At 42.6% G+C, this 25,210-nt stretch overlaps 1 protein-coding gene across 4 annotated transcripts in view; it reads right to left on the bottom strand.

Moving 5' to 3' along the window:
• Positions 1-21,195: 21,195 nt before the first annotated feature.
• The window catches only part of CREB5 (cAMP responsive element binding protein 5), a 254,283-nt gene continuing 250,268 nt past the window's right edge, over positions 21,196-25,210 (bottom strand). For 3 of the 4 annotated variants that reach the window (XM_028750740.2, XM_028750743.2, XM_028750747.2), the window contains 2 exons: positions 24,351-24,459; positions 21,196-21,558 (listed from right to left, as the gene is read on the bottom strand). In XM_028750740.2, coding sequence (XP_028606573.2) covers positions 21,395-21,558; positions 24,351-24,459 — 273 coding nt within the window. In that variant the 3' untranslated portion in view covers positions 21,196-21,394. Of the gene's footprint in view, positions 21,559-24,346; positions 24,460-25,210 lie in introns of all 4 variants that reach the window. The other variant, XM_028750746.2, reaches the window with a different exon arrangement.

Genomic DNA, 25,210 nt, shown 5'->3' with positions numbered 1-25,210 from the left:
GTGTTCCAGTTAGCGAACTTTACCTCGGTCTATGAACGTAAGTCGAATGGTGGAAGAGCACCAGTGGTGGGAGGCCTCATTAGGAAAGCGCGCCTCAGTTTACGAATGGCTTTGGTTTAGGAACAGACTTCCGGAACCGATTAAGTTCGCAAACTGAGGTACCACTGTAATGGGAAGCAGTGTCCAGGCAGAAACCGTCAAAAGTGTCTGGAAAAATTCGGATGTATGACTACCCATGTTGGCAGAGTCGTTTTTGCCTATTTTTTGCGACATCTTTTGTGTCCGGATTTTCACTTTTTGAAATATGGCAGCCCTGTTCCCTGGTGATCTTGGACTAACACTCCCATCATTCTTGACTGCTCCCCCTGCCGGCTATTGATGATGGCAGGGTAGTCCAACAACATCTGGGAATCCAAGGCTGATACAGAGAGATGTGCTTAGAATGATGACCAGTATACATTCTAAAGTGGTTTCAGCACACTTTGATAAAATATATATTGCTGCTGAAGCAGCGAATGTGTGTTCCAACCAAATTCTGCCACAATCCTGTGCAGTATGACTCAAACATAAGTTTCGGTCCACTCACTGGAACTCACTCCTAAGTAAATGTGTCTAGGACTGCAGCCTTAGAATGTCTGTCTTCACCCTTCCGTGATTAGTACAAATCATCAGCACTCATGAGACTCTGATGGAGAAAAACTAGAGGAAAATTCAGAGGCCTTGAATGATCCCTGGCTTTAAAAAAATTGCAAACACATCTCATGTAATTTATTATCTATGTGTTTTTGAACCAGATTTGGCTTTGAAATTCTCTTTTAAATACAAACACTCTTCTTAAGTGGTGTAATTTCCTAAGACTAGCATTAGAAGATAGTGGGTGGTCTCTTTTGATAATTGTACGGGTTCCCCAATGCTATGAATGCTATAGCACATGTCCCCTGCCCTTTGTGGGGTCCCTATTACAATCTTCCAGCTGCCCTTTTGTTTTTCCAGACTAATTCCGCATTAGCTTGAAAATGTGGGAAGGTGAAAGCGAAAGACGGGCAAGATAGCTTGCCTCCAGTCAGCAGGTAAAACCAAGAACTAAGGGTACTTACAGCTGACCTGCTTACTGAGTAGTCAACCTGATCTGTTTCCAGGGAGATTACGAGACGTTGGCTATTTAGTGAGCATTCCTTCCAATTTGTTTGCGGAGAGGATAGACATTGTTGCATCAAAGCAAGTGTTATCTCACACTTTCTAGTGCAGTGCCGTGTCATTTTCCTGATCACAATCTTTGGATCCTGATCTTTGGGGAAAGTGGGTTCATAGCACGGGAACACAAACTTAATTTGCCAGTATGTGATTGGATCCCAATGGAAAATAGCAATGGTCTCGCCAAAGCACCCTTGATCTCTGTGGCTCATTGAAACTTCCCCATGGACATTCAAAGGGCAGCTGTCTTTTGGGTCTCCTATTTGTATAGGTTAAGTGTGACTTAGGTAGGTTCATCTTTAAATGCAAACTGAATCAAATACCTCACCCATTCCTGCCCTTCCTACAAGGGAATTGAAGCTAACCTCAAAACAGAGTTCCAATGTATCCAGCATGCTCAAATTTCAGAGCTTTGAATTTCGAGTGGGCTGCTGATTCCCTACAAACCACTTACTCTTTTGGGTCATGTCACCTGGCTGCCATTGCTTCCATTTGTATTCATGCATTAAGAGTAGAATTTGCTCAAATAGACAAATCATCCTTCACTAAACATCTGAACGGAAGTAGTTAACATTTCATATCTGCCAGTGGACCTGAATTATCTCCACTAGCTAATATATTTTGATTGATCAGTATTTACTTTATTTTTCTATTTTTCATTTACTTTATTTTTCTGTTTATTTAATTGCTTGCTAAAGAGGTTTTGGTTTTTTACACAGATAGTGGAAGATTGTCTCGGCGATGTTCTTGGTATGATTGTTTGAGTTTGTCCCAGAGACACTTACGCTGCGATAGACTGCAATGCAATCGTTAAATCAATGTGTTTTTTTATGGCCTCTGAAAGTGACTTGACAACTTGCTCAAAGGTTAATCACTGACAGATCAGAGAACTGATGCAGGATTTTTGTTGAGTTAAACTATGGTGTAATTTTTAAGCCAGAAGGGCAATTCATTGTGTTGGAGCATGGGATTTATCACCCCACTGGAATACAACATTCTTTCAAAAGTCTCTCCTTGGTTTCATATTTAACCAAATCTCGATTCCATGCATAAATGGACAAATGCACAAAACATGCATAAATGCACAAAACAATCAATGTTAGGCTGCATTTTCTGCGAGGCTCAAACAAATTCTTCCATTTGCTCCACTAGAGGACACTGTGGGCTACATAAACAAAGTGCGATGTCTCGTCCCTCGCACACGCTTATTATTTAAGCAAGAACAATTGAAATTTAGAAGGCAACATGAATTTGTTTTCTCTGTTCTGTTAATGTCCTCCTTCCAACCCTTTCTCCCAGCCTTTTAAATATGTAGAGCTGTTAAAAGGAACTTTGCATAACTACCATTCCCTCAAAATAAAAGTTTTGTTTAGACATGAAGCCTGAAAAAGTTTGTTGTTGTAAAGATAGGCTTGTTTTCACGTTTTAAGATTCCTGAGGATTTCTCCATGCTCACCTGTTCTTGTTTGTAGGAGCAAGATATCTGCAAATTGTTTCGTGGTCATCAGTTTGCTCCTCCTTCCAGTGAATCCATAGGTCTCTGTTACCTTGTAATGAATTATGGATCCATCTCGCCTTTATGCACTCCAGAGAAGTCCCATGGTGGTGTTTGCAATAGCAGGGAGGAGTGTGCACAAGATAAGAATAAAAGGTAAAGGTACCCCTGCCCGTACGGGCCAGTCTTGACAGACTCTAGGGTTGTGCGCCCATCTCACTCAAGAGGCCGGGGGCCAGCGCTGTCCGGAGACACTTCCAGATCACGTGGCCAGCGTGACATCGCTGCTCTGGCGAGTCAGAGCCGCACACGGAAACGCCGTTTACCTTCCTGCTAGTAAGCAGTCCCTATTTATCTACTTGCACTTTGACGTGCTTTCGAACTGCTAGGTTGGCAGGCGCTGGGACCGAGCAACGGGAGCGCACCCCGCCGCGGGGATTCGAACCGCCGACCTTTCGATCGGCAAGCCCTAGGCGCTGAGGCTTTTACCCACAGCGCCACTCACGTCCCAAGATAAGAATACTATGGGTCAAATTCCTGGATCACGAAAAATCAGAGGCGGAAGCGAATTCTTGTGACAGATTGTCAAAAAGGACAGATCGTCAGGAGAACGGCACAGTATGGTCCATATTTTCTGCCTGTCCATGTTGTGAGGTAGCGTTCTTCAGAATTTTAAAATAATAATAATTTGTACACTGAGAGTAGAAATCACAAGCGTTCCATTGGGCAACACACACGTAAGGAATGACAGTATCAATGGAAGTGACTCTCTCTTACAAACTGTTACCAGGCGGAAGTGCTTTCACAAAGCATTCTTCTTCCGTTGTGCTGGAAATGCTGTATTTACTCAAATGTAATGCGTGCCTTTTTTGGCCAAATCAAGTCACGAAAATTAGGGTGTGCATTAGATCTGATGGCGCATTTACATTCACCGGCAAATACTCTTTTGGTTTCAAGGTTTTGAAAATGGAAGTGTGCATTAGATTCGTGTAAATACGGTACATCACTTAAGCTTCTTACCTGACTTGATCTGGCTGTCACATAAGAATCCCATGGGAAGCAACAGGGCCTGTGCAGAAAAGCAACAGTCAGGACCAAGGAAGTCACCACCCAACATCTAGCAGAAAGAGCAACAGAGATCCCACACAATAGACACAACAGGGGCCACACAAGGCTGTAGAAACAAGGGCAGGAAACCCTCATAAGAGAAGTTCAATGACTGGATTAGCTCAAGAAGGAGAGCACTGAAAACTATAAAGGCACCTATACCTACTTTTATGGTTTCTTAACCATTCTACCCTGAAGGACCTCCTTCTGCCAGGACTTTTAGCACATTCAGTTTATGGCCCTCTTAAAATAGCAATGGCCAACCACCCACTGTGCTGCTTTGCAGAACTTCTACACAGGTTCTTCTCAGAGATGTTCCTGGGTAAAGTTCAAGGTGTTACTATTGGTATAAAGCAGGCATAGGCAAACTTGGCCCTCCAGATGTTTTAGGACTACATTTCCCATCACCCCTGACCACTGGTCCTGTTAGCTAGGGATCATGAGAGTTGTACTCCCAAAACATCTGGAGGGCCCAGTTTGCCTATGCCTGTTATAAAGCCTAGCTTGGGACCAATTGACTTGCAAGACTGCCTAACCCTAGATGCGTCCACGTGATTGCTTTGATCTGTGAAACTGGCTATTTTACAAGTGCCACCTAACACTCATTCTGCAGTTGTAAGAAAATCAATATTTTAACGTGGCAACACGGCTTAAAATGTTTTTATTTAGGCAAGACAACAGCAGCAACAACAACAACAATTTTATCATTTATACCCTGCCCATCTGGCTAGGTTTCCCCAGCCACTCTGGGCGGGTTACAGGATATATGAAAACATAGTAAAACATTGAACATTAAAAACTTCTTAATACAGGGCTGCCTTCAGATGTCTTCTAAAAGTTATGTAGTTCTTTATCTCCTTGACATCTGAAGGGAGGGTGTTCCACGGTGAGGGCGTGACTACTGAGATATTGTTGCGCTGTGAAGTCAATTGTTTTAAAATGTTTTGAATTTTTTTTAAAAAAATAATTTCAATACCTCTTCTAAACTGCTTCGAGGTGTTACTTTTTTCAACTTTAATTGGATATTGGTATCCATGTAAGATACCAATAAATATCACACTAATCCAAAACAGAAAAACAGAAAAAGAAGATGAAGAAATTATTATTATTATTATTATTATTATTATTATTATTATTATTATTATTAATATACCGCCCTATACCTGGAGGTCTCAGAAAGGAAGAGAATAAAGAAGAAAATAAAGGAAGGAAGGAAGGAAGAAAAGGAAATGATCAAGTCCTCTATCAAAATTATATCTTAATCCTTATTCCACACATGGAAAAGTGAGCCCTCCCTGCTCTCACCTGGGAGTCCCCCCCTTCCCCCAGCTCTGCCTCCACACAGAGCCCCTCATCTCCATCACCTTCCTGTGTCTATCTTCCGTGATATGAGATAGGGGACTTCAAATTACAGAACACAACCTAAGTATATTCAGAAGAAAGAAAAATAAAATGTTTAAAATAAATAAATGTGCACAAGTAACACCTCTCCTCAGTCAGCTGTAGCTGTTTGTTCTAAAGTGATTCCTCCTAACAAGGGCCTTAATTCCTGTAAACAAATTCCAGAAAGGTTTCTGGAATCCATTAAAAATATGATGCTAACGATACAGTCATACCTCAGGATGAATACACTTCAGCTTAAATATTTTCGGGTTGCGCTCTGCGGCGACCCAGAAGTAATGGAGTGTGTTACTTCTGGGTTTCGCTGCTCGTGCATGCGCAGACGCTCAAAATGATGTCTCACGCATGCGCAGAAGCGGTGAAACGTGACCCGCGCATGCGCAGAAGCGCAGCTGCGTCTTATGTTCGCTTCAGGATGCGAACAGGGCTCCAGAACGGATCCTGTTCGCATCCAGAGGTACCACTGTATATGTCTATAGTTTCACAAAATATGAACAGCAACTGTGGGTTGTACCAAACTACAAAAGTGAGCATTTGGAGCAGCTTCTTTGAGCACCATGAAACTTCTCTCCCCTCGCCTATTCCTGCATGCCTCCCAGATATGTTATGGGGGTCCCCCCCAACCCTCTGGTTCAGAATTAAGATTCTGGTGGGGGATGCGCAGGTGGATGAGAGGTTGGGGCCTCTCTGTTGTGCTTGTGAAAATCGTTCTACTCAAGCAATGATTTTGTTCAATATAAGACTGGAACAGAAGGCTGATCGCCGAAGAATTGATGCTTTTGAATTATGGTGCTGGAGGAGACTCTTGAGAGTCCCATGGACTGCAAGAAGATCAAACGCATCCATTCTTAAGGAAATTAGCCCTGAGTGCTCACTGGAAGGACAGATCGTGAAGCTGAGGCTCCAATACTTTGGCCACCTCATGAGAAGAGAAGACTCCCTGGAAAAGACCCTGATGTTGGGAAAGATGGAGGGCACAAGGAGAAGGGGACGACAGAGGGCGAGATGGTTGGACAGTGTGCTCGAAGCTACAAACATGAGTCTGACCAAACTGAGGGAGGCAGTGGAAGACAGGCGTGCCTGGCGTGCTCTGGTCCATGGGGTCACGAAGAGTCGGACATGACTAAACGACTAAACGACAACAACAACAAGACTGGAACTCCCTGGATGTTCCAAACTACAATCCCCCAAAGCCAAAGTCAAGCAGTCAGTTGTCAGGTACGGTGGGAATTGTAGTCTATGGTGATGGATCTTATGGAATTGCTTGAATTTTATATTCATTTCTTCACCCTATGTCTGAAACATTTAATATTCGAAATTGAAGATAAGTGAAGTATTTCTTCTCCATTGATGTAGTCACAGGGTGCATTAAGATTAAAGAATCCTACTGAACACAAACATATTCCAGGGATATTCAACAGATTTATTAAGAATGGGAAACAAAATATATATTTACTTTCTTTCTTTCTTTTTTACAAAAAGAAGTCTATACAAGTTGCTTTCTAGTAAAGGGCTAATTGTAGAGTAAATCAACCATAAGTCCCACAGCCCATTAGTTTATAGTTTATGGGATTTTTACCCTAAGGTAAGGACCTCTATTAAAATATACAAGAGTACACATAGCTAAATATTCTCTCTCTTTTTACAGTGCTCTGTATATAATGTTCCCTTTTAATTTGCTTCATTAAATGGTTTTGTGTGTGTGTAATTAATGCTTTTAATGGGAATGCTATGGTAACAAATACAGAATTTATTACGGCTTGTTGGTTTTCATTTTTGTTTTTCAAAAAACATTTTGCTTACTAGACTTTCCATTAGCAAGCCGCAGTGCGTGGAAGCCCTCGTAATATTTATGTACCCAGACCAGAAATCGGCTACCAAAAACCAGGTGATGTTTTCAATAGCGCGGGGAAATATCCTACATAAACAATCCTGACGAAAGGGTTAGTCGTGTGTATGGAACAGGAGGCAACACCAAAGGCTATCTTTAAAGGAATCCAAGGGAAATTTTTCCCATGGTGATAACGGGATTTATATGTAGGCACCAGGACTTGAAGGAGTGAGTTATGAAGTGTAGAAAGGTATAGTTCAGGGGAAAAACAACCCTGCCTCTTTCTGATTTTTGAAAATAAACACTACCCAGCTGCCCAACATAGGATGCATGAAAAATCCTAGCTGAATGCCTGAATGTGCAATCCAAGTGGAATTTGAACAAGCCCCATGTACCTTGGTTGATGCCATTTTTGGTTCCTATGAGAAACAGATTCCGCTTCAGGAGAGAGCTGTAAAATCTGTCTCTGGATCAATGGTGCAGAGGTCGGGATACGAAGCACAGTCTTGTACGGTGGTACCTCGGGTTAAGAACTCAATTCGTTCCGGAGGTCTGTTCTTAACCTGAAACTGTTCTTAACCTGAGGTAAAACTTTAGCTAATGGGGCCTCCTGCTGCCGCCACACGATTTCTGTTCTCACCCTGAGGTAAAGTTCTTAACCTGAGGTACTATTTCTGGATTATCGGAGTCTGTAACCTGAAGTGTCTGTAACCCAAGGTACTACTGTTTAAGGATGGGAGGGGGGAGGAAAAAAAGAAAGAAATCCAGCTCACTTTGCGTTTTTCATGCAAATCTCCCCACTTTGCAACTTTCCGAAACAAGAAAATGGAAAAGCAGCAACCCTTCAAAATTTAATTGATTACTCCATCAATTCAGGTTTTCCAGTTTAGCTCCCTCAAAACTGTGGGTGGGTTGGTGTGAGGAGGGGAGACATGTCTGCGCAAACAGGGCCTCTGTGGAACTGGCTGGTTGTGTGGAGGTTCAGACTTTTGTGGAAAGATGCCTGTAGGGTGGGAGGGAGCAGCTTGCCTTGCTTCTACACAACTCAGCTTCTTTCAGCACCTGCTGTTTCAGAGATAGCATGAACTGGGAGCCAAGAGTGAGACGGAGCCCACCCTTTCTCTCTGGAAGAGTGTGGAACGCCTGTCAAAAATGCGGATAATTATACTTGCAGTATAACACAAGATCAAGTCTAAAATACTGCAGCTCCTCTAATCAGTATAGCAATTAAGGTGGATGTAACACATGACTGTATGGGTGGGCTCTAGAAGGACAGATACTGGCCTAGTAAAAGGGCTTTGTTATGAAGCTGCCTTTATTTCATTGACTGAATGACTGCAAAAGTGAAATTACAATAGTACCTTGGGTTACACACGCTTCAGGTTACAGACTCTGCTAACCTGGAAGTAGTCCCTCAGGTTAAGAACTTTACCTCAGGATGAGAACAGAAATCGTGCGGTGGCGACTGGAGGCCCCATTAGCTAAAGTGGTACCTCAGGTTAAGAACAGTTTCAGGTTAAGAATGGACCTCCAGAACGAATTAAGTTCTTAACCCGAGGTACCACTGTAAGCCCAATTTCGAAGGGCAAAAGTGACTCAAATGCCATCTCTGGAAATGGCAATGGACAGAGTAGCAGCAACTAAGTGTGCACACCTCTGATTCTGGCCCACAACAAGGCTGAAGAACCTGTGGCCTTCCAGTTATTGTTGATCCATGGGTTCATGGGAACAGTGGTCCAATAATATTGGCGGGGGGGGGGGGGCACAGGTTCCTCCATCCTGCTCTACAGGTATACAGTCATACCTCAGAAGTCAAATGGAATCCTTTCCGGAAGTCCTCTCGACTTCCAAAACGTTTGGAAACCAATCGGAGGCTGCAGAAGCCGCATCGGACATTCGGGTTCCAAAGTTCGTTCGCAAACCGGAACACTCACTTCAGGGTTTGCAGCGTTCGGGAGTCAAAATGTTCGAGTCGCAAGGCGTTCGACTTCCGAGGTACGACTGTATTTGTCATTCTTCCTTTAGATCAGGAAGGCTTAAGCATTAGTCTGCTGTGGCTTGAATCAATCTTATCTGGCCTCTGATAGCCATATCAAGTTTTAACCAATGAGTGATAAAACATTTTTTTGGGGGGGGGGGACACCAACTCTCTTGACCTTGTGTTTAGTGCAGTGTTTCCCAACCTTGGCCCTCCAGCTGTTTTTGGACTACAACTCCCATCATCCCTAGCTAGCAAGACCAGTGGTCAGGGATGATGGGGACTGTAGTCTGAAAACAGCTCAAGACCCAAGGTTGGGAAACACTGGTTTAGTGTACAGTGGTACCTTGGGTTAAGAACTTAATTTGTTCCGGTCCGTTCTTAACCTGAAACTGTTCTTAACCTGAGGTACCACTTTAGCTAATGGGGCCTCCCGCCGTGCAATTTCTGTTCTCATCTTGAAGCAAAGTTCTTAACCTGAGGTACTATTTCTGGGTTAGCAGAGTCTGTAACCTGAAGCGTCTGTAACCTGAGGTACCACTGTACATTGGTGGAATATAGTCGATTATATGAACTAGCAAGGGAAGGGAATTTCTCCATGAGCTTCAGTTTCCATTGCATTTGCATGAAACAAGAAACGGGAAATACTAAACCTCTTTCTCTACTTTGCTTTTAGATAACAGGTGAAGATTTGATTGATATTATGATCCCAGGCCAGCCTCCTCTGCTTCTGGCTCTGTGGTGCAGCTTTGCCTTGTTTTTATTTGCTTTTTATTGTTGCAAACGACCTGTTAGTTTTGACAGGGAGCCACCTTGGATGCATCGGCAGAAAGGTGGGATCTGGAAGTTTACATAAATCTAAATAAGTGACAGATGTTTTCAGTCCAAGAAAATTGCTCAGTCTTTCCCCCTTTCTGCCCGAGTCAGGATATTTCAATTCCCCCTGCTTTAAAAGCAACCACTTTCTTGCTCTTACATGCTTTTGTCTCAATCCCATCGTCTTCATATACTCAGCAGTTATGTCAAATATCTCTCCGCCCGCCCTGACTGATTACCGCTGCCTGCAAAGTGCTGACGGAGATATTTTTCCTGTAGGGATGCCTCATTTTCCAGTGGGATGCCAGGGAGATAAATGCCGGACATCCCCAGCTGATTATGTTCGTGAGCTCCTCTCTGGCTGCGAGGCCACATCTCTGCTCGCCTGTATCTAGGGCCCATATTGATTGCGCTCCAAGCAAATCCTCGGAGATTGGGCCGATCAGGTTCACTAATGGTCAGGCTTCTCCTGGTATTTGCTTACATAACACTATCAGAACACATGTCTTAAATATTTTATCAGCTTTAAAGGGTCGCTTTCATAACAAGGCATTGTGTTGCACTGGAGAAGAGAGATTAGGTTGGAGAATAGATGGTCTGCAATACCCTGCAGGGAAAACAATAGCCTTGGGCCTGTGTAACTTGCTGCCTTGTCACTCTTTTAAAGACACATTTCTCCACTGGGGTGGAGAGCCACACTTTTCAAATAAGAATATTTTTGCAGGAATATTCCACGGCGACATGCTAGGCAATCTCAGCGGGCTAATTGTTTACTTGCTGCGCTCTTTTCTGACCATTAAGGAAGAATTTGGGTTGTTTTCTTCTGCAGAGACCAATACGCACGCCACTGTTAGCCATGTGCTTTATTTTTTTTAAAGGAATAGGTTACACAAGAGCTATCTTAGTCAACGAAACTGGAGGATTTCGTGTATCCAACCTCATTCACAGATTAGAATAAGACAATTCAAAGTTATGGATGCGTATGCAACAAATATTTAAAGCACCCTCCCCCCTCCAAAAGAATGCTGGGAACTGTAGTTTGTTCAGGGGTGGGTGGGAATTATGACTCTGTAAAGGATCCAGTCTCTGGTATAGTCATAACCTTCATAGGAGCAGTCAATAGTGCTTTCTGTAAAAGACATGGAAATGATGGAGACTTTTGCAAAGAATGAATGATCTCCAAATGTTGGTGCTGACCTTTAAAGCCCTAAACGGCCCTGGCCCAGTATACCTGAAGGAGCGTCTCCACCCCCATCATTCAGCCCGGACACTGAGGTCCGGCTCCGAGGGCCTTCTGGCGGTTCCCTCCCTGCGAGAAGTGAGGTTACAGGGAACCAGGCAGAGGGCCTTCTCGGTAGTGGCGCCCGCCCTGTGGAACGCCCTCCCATCAGATGTCCAGGAAATAAACAATTACCTGACTTTTAGAAGACATCTGAAGGCAACCCTGTTTAGGGAAGTTTTTAATGTTTGATCTTTTATTGTGTTTTTAATATTCTGTTAGAAGCTGTCCAGAGTGGCTAGGGAGGCCTGGCCAGATGGGCGGGGTATAAGTAAATAATAATAATAATAATAATAATAATAACCATTCACACATTATGCACCAGCAAAATTGGTTTACCACCGAATTGACACTTGGCAATGGTGGTGGGGGTGGCATACAAGGAATCCTGGCTCCCAAACACTTATATCAGTATGGTCAATTCTTCAAATATACATGTGTGTGCGCATGTATGTGAGAGAGATAAGATGGAACTCAAAGGTCATTTAGTTCAACTTTCTGGCAATGCAGGAAAACCCCACCACTGCAGCAACTCTGAAAAACCTTATAAACCTCCACACCATTTGGAAGTTCTTCCCAAGGTTTAGGTGAGACCTCTGTCTCTGTATTGTGAACCAATTGGTTTAGGTCCTACTCTCCGGAGGAACTGAAAACTAATTTTCTCCATCTATGTGGCAGCCCTTCAGATATCTGAAGATGGTCTCTGCCCAATCCCTTCCACCTTACCTTTCAGTACTTGCTCTCCCGGCTTCTAACCATCTTTACCACCTTCTCCTGGACATGCTCCAGTTTAATTTTGGTGCCCAGAACTGGGCATAGATGGCTGGAGAGCAAATAACTCTCTCAAATAGATACTATACATGTCCATATCATGCTAGAAATGTATAAAATCGTGTATGGTGCAGAGAAAGTGGATGGAGAGAAGTTTTTCTTCATGCATCAAAATGCTGGAACCTGATGTCACACAATGAAGGTTGTGTTAGAAGATTCAGGACAGACCAGAGGAACGACTTCTCCATGCAGCACATAGTTAAAAACTATGGCATTTGCTTCCCGCAAGATGTAGGGATGACCACCAGATTTAAAAGAGGTTTAGACATATTCAAGGAGAATAAGGCTATGGTCTCTTTCCATTGATAGAGGCCTTATTCCTCTGAATACCAGTTTCTAGGAATCGCAAAAGGGCAGTGTTATGTATTCAGTGATCTGTGTTTGCCTGAGCTTGAGTCTGGACTAAGGATTCTGAGCCCCTGTGTTCTGATTCGATACATGATATCCAATCACAGAACATTTCAGGATTTGGGCCTCTGCCATTGGCCCTTAAACTCTGAGTCGTGATTCGCAGTTTGGAAGTTTAGACAGCCAATCACGCTGGGAGTGGAAGTGGCCCAGGCCTTCAGAAAAGTATATAAGCAGTTGCTTTGCCCCTGTTCTCCAGTTCTGCTAGTTCAGTAAAGGTTCTTGCTGTTATCACTGTGTCTTGCTTCGTGGGAACCCACCTACACTTCAGTCAGGGTGCTGTTACTTGCAGGCTTCTGGCTGGCCAGCTGTGAGAACAGGATGCTGGACTCGATGGGCCTTTGTCTGATCCAGCAAGGCTTCTTCTCTTCTCAATCCCACAAATCAGATAAAAAAATGGGAGGACAGTGTAGAGGATAACTGTCCGGTAGCAAGGCTGTTTGGATTTGATGTAATAACTGAATGAACTGGTTATGTCAGTTCCAGAGAAAGAGGTTGGATTAAAGCAACCCAAGGATCATTTTTTAAAAGTCCCCCCCCCCGCCTAATAACAACAACAATAATATCCTACCCATCTGGCTGAGTCGCCGCAGCAACTCCTGGCAGCTTCCAACACATATAAAAACATAATAAAATATCAAATATTAAAAACTTCCCGATACAGGTCTGCCTTCAGAGGCCTTCTAAAAGTTAAAATTAAAGAAAATTAAAGAAAAAGTGGAAACTGCAGGCATTTAATTGCATTTGAGTGCTTTATTATACTGGAATTGCAGTGATATTATTAACATTTGTACAAATGCACAAAATCTCCCCTCGTTAGAAAGAGATGTAGAAATCGGATCTAGATGAATAATCTCAATGAACTTCACTGTCCATTCGTAATAAATGTGTTCACAATGCGACAAAAGAAGCGTAAGATAAAATTAAACATATTAAAAGCAACTGCACGTTATTTACAGGTATGTACCAATTTTATTTTTCTCCTCCCAGCAAGGGAGGTGGTTGGTGGCGGCTGTTTAAACAGAAAAGAAGAACAAGCACAAAACCTTTGCAAATAATACAAAAAAATAGGATCAAGCCCCAGCTCTAGCGACAGAATCTTTACCCTCCCTGTAAATCCCCACAGTGCTTACTTCTCCCAGTGCTAAGTGTTCCTTTAAAAAAAAAAAATCAATGGAGTTGAGTAATAATATTTCATAGAAGCTAACTTGCATTGATCAGCCGGTGCTTAAAATGGAATAATTTGGAGGCATGGGGAAAATAAAGGAGCTCTCCAGAGAGAGGAAACAGCTCTTGTTTTGATTCCAGTCCTACATTCTTACTCCAGTAGAAGTGCCTTTGACTGGAGGTCTACCTAGCAAAGGATATCTAGTAGATCAAAATCCAATATGGTGACCCTGCCCCATCATAAGTTGTTTTCAAGGCTGTGGTAATAAAACACCCATGGTATCAGAGGTAGGATTCCCTGTCTACTATTCTCTTCTTAGGCATTCTTTTTAAAAAGTCAAAACCTGTGTCAGCTGGTTTTCAGTAAGTGAAGTAGAGTGTTGGGTGGTTAAAAGGGAAATATACAGGGCGATATTGACCACAGCTACTGATTCGGTGTTGAGAGACACAAGGTAGGGAGGGAAATACAGAAACTTTTGTTTTTGTGTCCATTATTTTCAAGAAAGCATTGGAGACAGACAGGAAGGCCTTCCTTCCCCTGTTTAAGGATTTCCCTAGATGTACAACTTCACGGAAATAACCTGTAGCTCTGCAGACTTGGGAGAAAATACCATTGGACACAGTGATTGTAATAAAATGCTCTCAAACAGAACTGCTTCATGAAACATAATGTGAAATGTTTGTTTCAGTGAAACAAGATTCTACAGATGGCGCATTCCACATATTATGCATTTTGTGTAAACATACTTGAGCATAATGTTCAGTTGTTATCCAAGGAGAACTTGGAAAGGGGTCAGATTTCCACTCGGGAGAATTCCCCTCTCAGCCTCATGCTAACATTTTGGATTTACGCTCTTCTCAGTCCCCCCCCCCCTTGTAAATCCCTGTAAGTCATTTACAGAGATAGAAAAATGTCAGAAGAAGCTTTCACTTATTAATTCTTCCAACATGTGCCAATATCGATACACAGGTATTGCTGCTTCCAACATGTGCACTACTGATACACAGATTTTAGTATGTCTGGAAAGGAAAAGTCTCTGAACACATAAATATTTAGTCCTGAAGAATGAGGTTTATATGCATTTTCTCCCCACTCAGTTATCAATTTAGCAGTGGGGGTCGGGCAGGTAGAGTGACGTGAAAACAAAGTAGGAACACTTTAATAGTTGTTGGAAGAAAAACAATTATCTTTTATCTTTCAGTTTTTAAAAAAAGGTTTATCTTTCAGTTTTTTAAAAAAACCCACTTGACGTTTTATTGCTTTAAATATACTTGCCGTTACGTTATTACACTTTTTAAAAATTAAAAAGGTGCTGTCTCCCGTTAATCTACAAGGCGATGTGATATTAAGTGGGTTTGGAATTAAAAATGGACATCTGACCACTGTTCTCTTCACCTCGCTGTAGCTTAAGTAGCTGCTGCTACAATTTGGGCAATATTTAAAGAGCATTCCAATGGAAAAGAGGCACTTTCCTGCCCAATGACATATACCTACTATGGGTTTAAACTGTAGTTCTTGTAGAAGAGCTGGGGATATTTAGCAGAGCATTCCTAGCACCTCATAAAGCTGAAATCCCCAAGACTCTTTGGAGAGAAGACGCTAAGTTAAAGTTGTGTAAAACAGATGTAGATAGGGTGCTTTTAAATACCAGGCTATTAGAAAACAGCAGGTCTAGATGTGGCAGGGTGGTCCATATGGTGCCTGCCATTTGTTGTTGGGACTACAACTCCCATCATCCCTGGACTTTGGCAATGCTAGCTACGACTGGTGGCAGTTGTAGTCCAACTATACATGGAGGGCGCCATCTTGGCTAGTGACTAGCTTTTCCCTACTTCAGTCATCCAAGTAGGCTTTCTTGGAGCTAGAGTGAGAGACAAAGGTAGCGGTGTCTCCAGTTAGAGCATCTAAATATCACTGGCCAGCCTCTTACAGGGGAAAGAACTTCGGCCAGGGGAGACAGCTAAAGTGCAACTTTTCAAATAATATAAATAACTGAAATGCTAATTAGTTACAATGGTTTCCATTCTCTAGGCACTGTTTGAGTATCTGTACAAAAACCGAGACCTTTATTTCCCCCTCTCCGCCACCCCGGCGACATGGCAGAACATTTTTATCTGATGCACAATGGAGCTTCAGTGGTTTAAAGCTACTGAGCGCTGTTTTCGGAAGGGACACAAGGAGGACTGATAAGGCAGTTTTAGTGCAACTCACTAGGCGATATTAGAAAAAGAAGCAAGCGTCGGGCAGGATCTCCATTGGAGTTGCTTATAATGAGCCTATTCATAAAGGCAGCTTTCCAGTTATATGGGTTATTTCCCTTGAGCAGGCCTGTGCACATCTTCAACAACAAAAAAAGAGGAAACAACTGTACATTTGTACGCCTTTGTTGTTGTCGTTACAAATAGCAGGTGCTGCTTTAAAGAAAATACTGAATTCTGGACATTTCCAGGTAGTAGACGCCAGCAAAAGAGGTTCCATCTAGGATGGATAACTCTTGCTTGAGATCTACAAAGATATATATATATTTATATTTGTATTTATATATATATATATATATTTACATATACATACACTGAGAGTTGTGCATTGCAAAAAATTAAAGGGGTAGTCCACTCAGAACCGCTGCTGCTGCCATTCTCTGGTTTTCTGTGAGGCTTGTGTGAGATTCAGAGTCATGAATGTGCAGCAGCTGTCGCCGGGTGGGTTACTCCCAATGTAACTAAGAAAAATACAAACATATTCTAATATAAGAATGCTGTTTAAATGGAATGTGTTAAAAATAACATTTAGTAATAAATACTTTATAAAATTCTATGTGAATACTAAATTAATAGATTCCTGTTTTGCTTTTAAATTTCAACTTTGGTCCTTAATGAATTTCCATAAATCCACTATATACTTTTTTTTCCTTTTCTTCTTTTGTAGAAAAAAGTGTTGTTGGCTAAAAAGCAGATTCTAACTAAAAGGCTTCTTTTAAAAACACACACCACACACAAAATATCATCGCTTAAAAATATAAATCCCCCCTCCCGCCCCCCAAAGAAGGGCTTTTACCAGTTGCAGCTAGCTTGTTAGTGAAGAGAAATATACACCAATTTTTGAAGGCCCACCACTCAACTTCCCCCTGTTCCTTCCAACCCACTCTCCAAAGGGTGGGACACTTTTACTTAAATTGCATGGATGAGCATGCAGTAAAAGCTCCCTGTTGTCATAATAAAACACACCAGAAATGTACACACACACACACACACACACACACACACCACTTTTTGCCTCCAGGTTGTGTCACAGAAATATGGCTTGCATAAAAGATCAATGTAGCACAGAAACGTGTATTGCAACACAGCCCTTTGGGATAAGTATTGCAATCAGCAGTGCTTGGAATTTTCCCCACACACAAACACACAGACACACACATTTCCATTTCTGTACAGTGAGATAGAACACTCCTATATGGAGGAGGAGGAGGAGGAGGAAGAAGAAGAAGAAGAAGAAGAAGAAGAAGAAGAAGAGGAGGAGGAGGAGGAGGAGGAGGAGGAGTTTGGATTTGATATCCCGCTTTATCACTACCCTAAGGAGTCTCAAAGCGGCTAACATTCTCCTTTCCTTTCCTCCCCCACAACAAACACTCTGTGAGGTGAGTGGGGCTGAGAGACTTCAAAGAAGTGTGACTGGCCCAAGGTCACCCAGCAGCTGCATGTGGAGGAGCGGAGACGCGAACCCGGTTCCCCAGATTGCAAGACTACCGCTCTTAACCACTACACCACACTGGCTTCCAATGGCATCTTAATGTGGACTCTGAACGCCTCATGCACCCAAATTTTCACAGCATCCACAGGATGTCATCCTCATTCAAATGCCATACCATTTGCCCCCCGACATCCACCCATTTAATAGAGTTTTACCATTTCTTCTGTTTTTTGTTTTACTTCTTAGAACTGCTGCAGCAGTGGGAAATTTGGATTAAACAGTGAGGGGGGGGGGAATGCGGTACGGCAGTTGGTTGTGCGGATGCAAAACTTGCATGCCCGAGCAACGCTGAGTTCACAATAACCTGCCATGTGGAAGCATTCACAGAAAGCAGTAAGAACCAAGTTCAACAGTCGTAGGCAGACATAATGAGCCCCCATTTTGTCAATGCTCAGAGAAATGGCTGAGGCGCTGATATCACCAGAGCAGTATTGCAATGCAAAGTCAGGGGATGGGGAAATAAATTGTTCAGCCTCTAGTTGTAGAACACAGTTAAAATAAAGAGAGGGGAGAAAGTGGCCTTCAATTCCTCATGTGAATGTGAGGGGTTGTGGATGTGATACTACGAAACAAGGCTACCTATAAGAAAGAGAAGATAGGTCAGAGTTATCAGAAGCCTGGAAACGAAGAATGACGCACTTATCTTTTTCGATAGGCTTGTAATTACGAGCATAACGTGATGAGTTTATTTTGATGCACCCGAGTCTAGTTAGTTGTAGAATGAAGAGTGCGTATGGTCACACAAGGATTAGTGTGAGCTCAGCATAAAGTTCTCTACCATAGGATACGAAGCATCATTTGCAACATCATGGGGGGAGCAAGGGATCTGGATTCTGCCCTAGGGGGCTAGTAGAAGTCAGGTGTTCAAGTTCTCTAGTCGTTTTAGCAATCGATTCTTACCTGTTTGAAAATAACACCTATTTATCCTTTTCTTTTTAAACTCCTCATGTATTTTGTATACACAGTATACATCTCTAATGTCAGCCTCAGAACAAAGTGTATATGAAATACTATATAGGCATTTTAAATATATTTAGTAATGCTATTCAAAATGATGAGATTTGTATTCTGTAGCTTGGTCCAGACATACTGGGAAACCATGGTTTCTCGTTACATGTATAGATGAACCTCAGGATCACGCCCTACCCTTTACCTTCTCTAACACACACCAGGAGGAAACTGAAAGTACCTGCTTTTGATTTTGAACTAACCACAGTTCTGTTGTGATGTCTGAACTCAGGGTACTGTGGTTTGCTAAAACTATGGGTGGCACCCAATGGAAATCCACTTGCTCAATTGAACTTCTGGATTGTCTTCTCCCTCTCCATTCCTCCATACACCCCCCAAAACCTGCTGCCCAAAGTCCCTCAACCCTTCAGAGCAGATTTTGGGGGCGCGGTGGGGGGGGGGGAGCTGTAGGAGAAGATGAAGAAGCCTCACTGCATGAGCCAGACGTCTGCTCATGTTAGTTTGGATCTCAGCCCACGGTTTGAGAACAAACCAGAATTCGAAACCGCAGTTTGATTTGTTTGTAACCCATACTAATTATAGTTCAGGCACAGTTTCCTGAGTTCAGATGTCATGGGGAAGTGTGGTTACTTTAAAACTGCAAGCAAATGCTTTGATCAGCTCTGACATATGCAAAAGGAGGGGAGGTGACATGGGAGTGTGTTAAGTGCAAGGCTTGCTGAACATTATGCACCAAAGAGGAAATCTTAATTGTATGTGAATATGTAATTTTCAGAGCAACAAATAGAAGAACTAAAGACTTTTCGATGTTTTAAGGCCTAAGGAAATCCATTCTAGCCCAAGGAAATATGGCAATGCAGCTCTCATTGGGAGTTCAGTTCCTTATGTGTTTCTAAGAAAAAGCAATTCATGGCAAGAATAATTTCCCATCCACTAGGTAAACGACTCGGGATTCATGTGTATAAGAAAACAAGAATCTTACACGGGAATCCTAGGCATATTTACTTGGAAGTAAGTCTTGTTAGGGACGTGGGTAGCGCTGTGGGTTAAACCACAGAGTCTAGGACTTGCCAATCAGAAGGTCTGCGGTTCGAATCCCCGCGACAGTTGCTCGGTCCCTGCTCCTACCAACCTAGCAGTTCGAAAGCACACCCCCTTGGAATGCCTTGTATCTGCCAGACTACAGATTCTGAAGTGGACCATTGATCCAATCCAGGTTACGATCCACCCAGATCAGATCCAGTGACTCTGCTTTGGAATCTGAGTTGCGCAAATTCCTCCCCCATCCCTACGCCCAGTTTCCTGGATTTGGGCATATGTTTTGCTCTTTATTGACTGGCAACGCAACAGAAAACTGCGACTGACATAATGAGATCTGCCCTCCTCTTATGCCATGAATTTTTACAACAAAAATCTTACAAGAGTTTCCTTAGCACTGATGACTTACAAGCAGACTTCACCTGTGGTTAAACTGCTTTTAACTTTTACTATTTATTAAAAACACTAAATCAGGTTCATAAAATGTATGAGGAGGGTTTTTCCCCCTCCCCTTGTGGGTTCCCCCCCTCTCTCTTTTTTTGACAAAGCCAAAGCCAGTGCAGCTGTGGATAAGTGGCTATTGAAAACAGTGACCAAGCAGCTGTTTCTGGGTAAATGGCTGGTGGGCCTGGAGGCATTACGGTTTCTTGAATACTGACAGAAAATTGTGCAAGTAGCAAGAAATAGGAATAAGAACTTTAGTCTGCGATCCTATACCCACTTGCCTGAGAGAACACCCCATTAAACTCAACAAGATTTACCGTATTTTTGTGCTCTATAAGACTCCCTTTTTCCCTCCTAAAAAGCAAGGGGAAATGTGTGTGCCTCTTATGGAGCGAATGCAGGCTGCGCAGCTATCCCAGAAGCCAAAACAGCAAGAGGGATTGCTGCTTTCACTGCGCAGCAATCCTTCTTGGTGTTCTGGCTTCTGAGATTCAGAATATTTTTTTTCTTGTTCTCCTCCTCCAAAAAACACCAGTCTTGTGGTCTGGTGCATCTTATAGAGAGAAAAATACGGTACTTCTGAGTTGGGTATGTATATGATTGCAGAGTTAGCATTAAGTACAATAAAGATGCTTTAAAAGGAGAACAATAGCTATGCTTTAAAAGGAGAACAATAGCTATGTGGGTTGCGAATAGAAACGGAAGGTGTAGAGGGACAGAAAACACAGTGGAAGCTCAAAAATCATTTCGATGGCATCGTGGTGGTAGGCTAGAGGCTTTGGACTTCTGGATGAGAGAATGTTAAGAAAGTGACAGAATGGCCAGTGATGGTCAAGATTTCTATCCCTTGGAGCATTACATAGGCCACCCGCATGTTTTCAAACATTCATTCGGAAACAAGCAGGCTAAGGAAACCAGATTTTACCAAAATAAAAGGAGGGGGGGGAGCCAAACATTCTGTAGGATTGAAACTTGGTGCCACAACACACTGAAAAGCGAAATTCTATGCATGGAGAATTACAGATGATAAACAGCTTGGACAAAGGGAGACGAGATGGAGAGAAGGACCAATTGGGCGCATTGCCATAATTTGCTTTCTGGAGCAGATAACTATGTAAAGTATGGAAACATTTTTCGAAACAGAAAATAGATATGCAAGGCTACGGATGTGTTTTAGAGCCTGGTGCTATAGGAAAGAAAGAAAGAAAGAAAGGTATTATGCTGTCAACCAGGCTTCTTCGTGTATTTATAGTCCAATTATGCCTAGTTGCCAGTGTGTGGCTGCTTAATGCTTAAGCCTTGTTTTGGCTAACAAGTGACCCTTTAACACGTTTCCGCTGTAACAACTTGCAGTGGTGAGAAGGAACATCATTATGTACAGGAACAGTTTGGTTTAAAAGTAACAAACAAACAAAGAATACAAACAAACAACTGGTACCAGAAAAACCGGAGAAAGCACCAATGCATTTCCCAAGCTGATAGCATAGTCATTGCATAACTCCCTTTATTATTACTAAGTATAAAAGACATTTCATAAACTATAAAATTGGAACTCATAGTCTTTTGGGGGCTGAAGAGTCCTCCAGATCTGAGATAACTTTGAGAGGGGAAAAATGCCTTTAAACCAGAAAGGAAATCTGATATTTTCCTATCACTTTTTCATAGCAGTTCCTGACCGATAGGTTTTAAAGGATCGGATTCATATCTGTTCTGTGGCTTGTGAGCTGACTGAGGGTGGAGCTTCCGACAACGTCGCTGACCGTTGATGAAGTTGTGATGGTGTTATGCTGGATGACTTGTTGCTGGGAGCAGGCAGGGACTGGACTTGAAGGAGGACTGCTTTCAGGACCTGAGAAAGGAACAAATGAAGGCTCATGGGTAGAGGAACCTCACTTTCTCCTCCACTACCCTTCCATTTGCCCCACTTTTTGCAGAATATTATTAAGTTTATGATTAGAAAGTACATATCTGTCTTAAGCCTTAAGCATTTTGAGGCTGCAATCCTCTACTTACTCACTCACTCACATAGGAGTAAGACCCACTGAACTCACTGGGACTTGCTTCCAAGTAGACAACTGTAGGATTGTATAATGACACCTCAGTGTCCACAGTAAATCATCACCGTGCTACTTGCACGTACTGACGTATCATCTTCATGAAGTCAGAACTGCTCCAGCAAAATACTGAGTATGTGGCCTCTCCTCTCCACGCTGCCTTGTCGCCTTTCCAAGCACTTTAATGGGGCTCTGAACGAGGCGAAGCTGGGAAAGGAAGGCAGTGCTAGTCCCAGATTCCTTGAACCCCCAAAGATACATGGGAATCTGGAAGTAGGAGTATTGCGGGAAGGCACTGCTCCCTGAGGCATTATGCAGCCTGGGCGGAAGGACAAGATGGCATTCCCTCCCCAGTCCAGTCAGCAGCTGAATCTTACAAAGGGCAAAGTTGTGTGGTACACAAAACTCTGTCCACTAGAACCTCATCAGTGGACTAATCTACAGTGGTCAATTAAAATGTTAAAAATGTGTTATAAAATGTGACACCAGAGAGAGCTGTAGAGCAGTGTTCTGTCGTCAATGTAAAATTGCATTGAGAGCTTTTCTCTGGTTCTCAATAACGTTTTCCAGATCAGTGTAGATCCAGCCTGTGTCTGCCTGATGTCTGGCATCTGCTGCCTGAGGTGGCTGCTTCACTTTGCCTAATGGTAGGGCTGGTTCTGGAATCTTCTCTGGCCCTAGGAATTTATGGATGCTGTTGTCTCTGGGGAAGTAAAAGAGATCCTCACTCCCCAGATGAAGAGAAGTAATGAGCTGGAGTAGCACTGAGTAGCAGTAGCAGCAGCATTATTACAGTTTTTTATCTGCCCTTCCCACCAAGGTCCCAACAATTAAAACACAGCAAACATATTAAAACACAACAATTCCCAATGTTAAGAACAACTTCAAATGACAACAATAAGGTGGGTCCTAAAAATATACGTCTTGGGTACCAAAAGCCAAGGCGAACAGGTGTATCCTCAGCATTCACCCAAATCTGTACAATGAAGGTGCCAGACACACCTCAGTGGGGAGTTCCACAACTTAGGGGCCACCACAGAGAATGCCCCGTCTTAGGTTGCCATCGCCATTGCTTTGGAATAACCAAGAGGGCTCTTTTCACCAATCTTAGCACCTGAGAGCTGCTGTAAGGAAGAAAGGGCTCTTTCAGGTATTTGGGGCCTAACGAGTTTAGGGCTTTATTCCGACCTTATTTGCACTAAACTACAACTGAGGGGCACGTCAAAGTGCAAGTAGATAAATAGGTACTGCTCCGGTGGGAAGGTAAACGGTGTTTCCGTGCGCTGCTCTGGTTCGCGAGAAGCGGCTTAGTCATGCTGGCCACATGACCCGGAAGCTGTATGCCAGCTCCCTCGGCCAATAAAGCGAGATGAGCACCGCAACCCCAGAGTTGGTCATGACTGGACCTAATGGTCAGGGGTCCCTTTACCTCTACAACTGAGGGGCAGCTCATATATCAACAAACCTAGGTTTGCTGCCATATACACACCCAACTGGCAGCACAGCTCAGCTGAGCTCTCAAATAAGTATACCAGTATGACATCCATGTTTGCAAACACAGGTTTGTTGCGCTCATAATTCATATTGCTGGGTGCACAACTGAGGCTATGTTTTACTTCCAAGCAGCACCACTTCAGGTAGGGGCTTGCATACAGAGAAGCAAAGAAAATAATAAAACCATGCAAGAAGCAAGAAGAGTTTGAGGTGATTTTCTATGTGGTCCTGGCTTTTCTCTTTCATTTTTGGAGGGCTATTCCAACTGTGTGAGCCCTCCGCTGCAACCTGAAGCGGTACAGCTTTGCCATGTAAACTGGCGCCATCTTTGATGCTCCCCGCCCCCAGTCTCAAAATACTTTTTTCTTGCCTCTCTAGGTGTTCCTGTACTTTTAATGTCCTATATGGCATTTTTATTGTATTTATCATTCTAAATTGTACCCTGCCTTTGAAGACTTGAACTCAGTGACAGCCAATAGCTCAAACAAGTAAGCAAATAAATAAAATAACAGTAAACTTATGGTTTAGACTGTAATCCTATACCCATTGCTGGGAGTATGCCCCATGTAACTTACTCCCAAGTGCATTGGGGCTTACTTCTGAATAGACAGACATAGGATTGTATGTGGAAGGTGCAATGCCCAGAATAAGAACAACAGGGCTAGGCATTACTGGACATTCTGAGGCCTTTGAGATACCTCTACCATGTATATTTTAGTACTGAGGCGTCTCTAAGTCTGAACTGTGACACTGATCCAGCTTGCACATAATGTTAAACCATAGTTCATATTTCACTTTGATGGTTTGGCTTTATAGCAACACACGGGCTCGAGTCTGCATGTAATTACAAGCTGTGGTTTGTTGCTTGTTGCTCTCAGATATTTAAACCTTGGTTTAACATTGCATGCAAACCAGGCCATTTTAAGCATTGGTTGCTAGTATGCTTCACTACAGGTGCTTTTCCTCCATGCTAACTTCATGCCATTACTAAAGATGGTTGAAGGAGACTGTTTAGAAATTGAGAGGTTAGATCAAAAAAGAAATGCATCATTAGTACTTAACCTATGATAATATAAATATGTTACCTACTTACTTAGGTATCCTTGTGATTCTTTCTGCATGGCTGTTATTGGACAGTCTTTGTGTGTTAACAATAACTGTTTCAGCTGTGCTACCTCGTTTTTCAACATGGAAACCTCATTCTGGAAGGAGATAAGAGATTTTTTACTTTAATAAATGCATATATCTTAAGAGGAGACAACTTTGCATGCTTTTCGTTGTAATAAATATAGTAGGCTTGCATACAGTTTGAATCTTCATGCAATTATTTTTTCATTGAAGATATACTGGGACAAACCCATATCCTGCCATATGCCTTAAAGTCTACTGTGTATCTGCCGTCTCGTTTTATTTTTTTAAAAAATCAGCCTTAATAGGATTATTGCTCTAGAGCATGACAACCCCAGCAAATGAGGCAGCTCGACTGCTCATTAGGATTGTGCTTTAGGATCCCAGCATCAGATTGCTGCTTTGTGTCCATTTAAAAAAACATTAAATTCAATTCTACATATTTAGCAGTGGATTGACAATGAAGTAACCATTTAAAAAAAAAATTCTGATGAATGTAGCATGGTGTAGTGGTTAGAGAGACCAGGGTTTGAATCCCCACTTGGCCATGAAATTCATTGGGTGTGATCTTAGGCCAGTCCCTCAGCCTAACCTGCCTCACAGCTTTGTTGTGGGAATTAAATGAAGAGGGGAGAAAACACATGTACGCACCTCAAGCTCTTTGGGGAAAGGGTGAGATCTACATGCAGTAAATGAATAAATGAATGGATAAATAAATAAATGGACTCTCATGTATACACAGTGCTCCCTTCCTCTCCCTCTCATGTAAATGAGCTCTGTGTGCATATTACAGTATACAAGCAGCTCAGGATTGGGGCAAATATC

This window comes from Podarcis muralis, chromosome 12 (genome assembly GCF_964188315.1).
Source record: "Podarcis muralis chromosome 12, rPodMur119.hap1.1, whole genome shotgun sequence".
NCBI classification, from domain to species: Eukaryota; Metazoa; Chordata; class Lepidosauria; order Squamata; family Lacertidae; genus Podarcis; species Podarcis muralis.
This window is presented reverse-complemented; position numbering and strand designations above follow the sequence as displayed.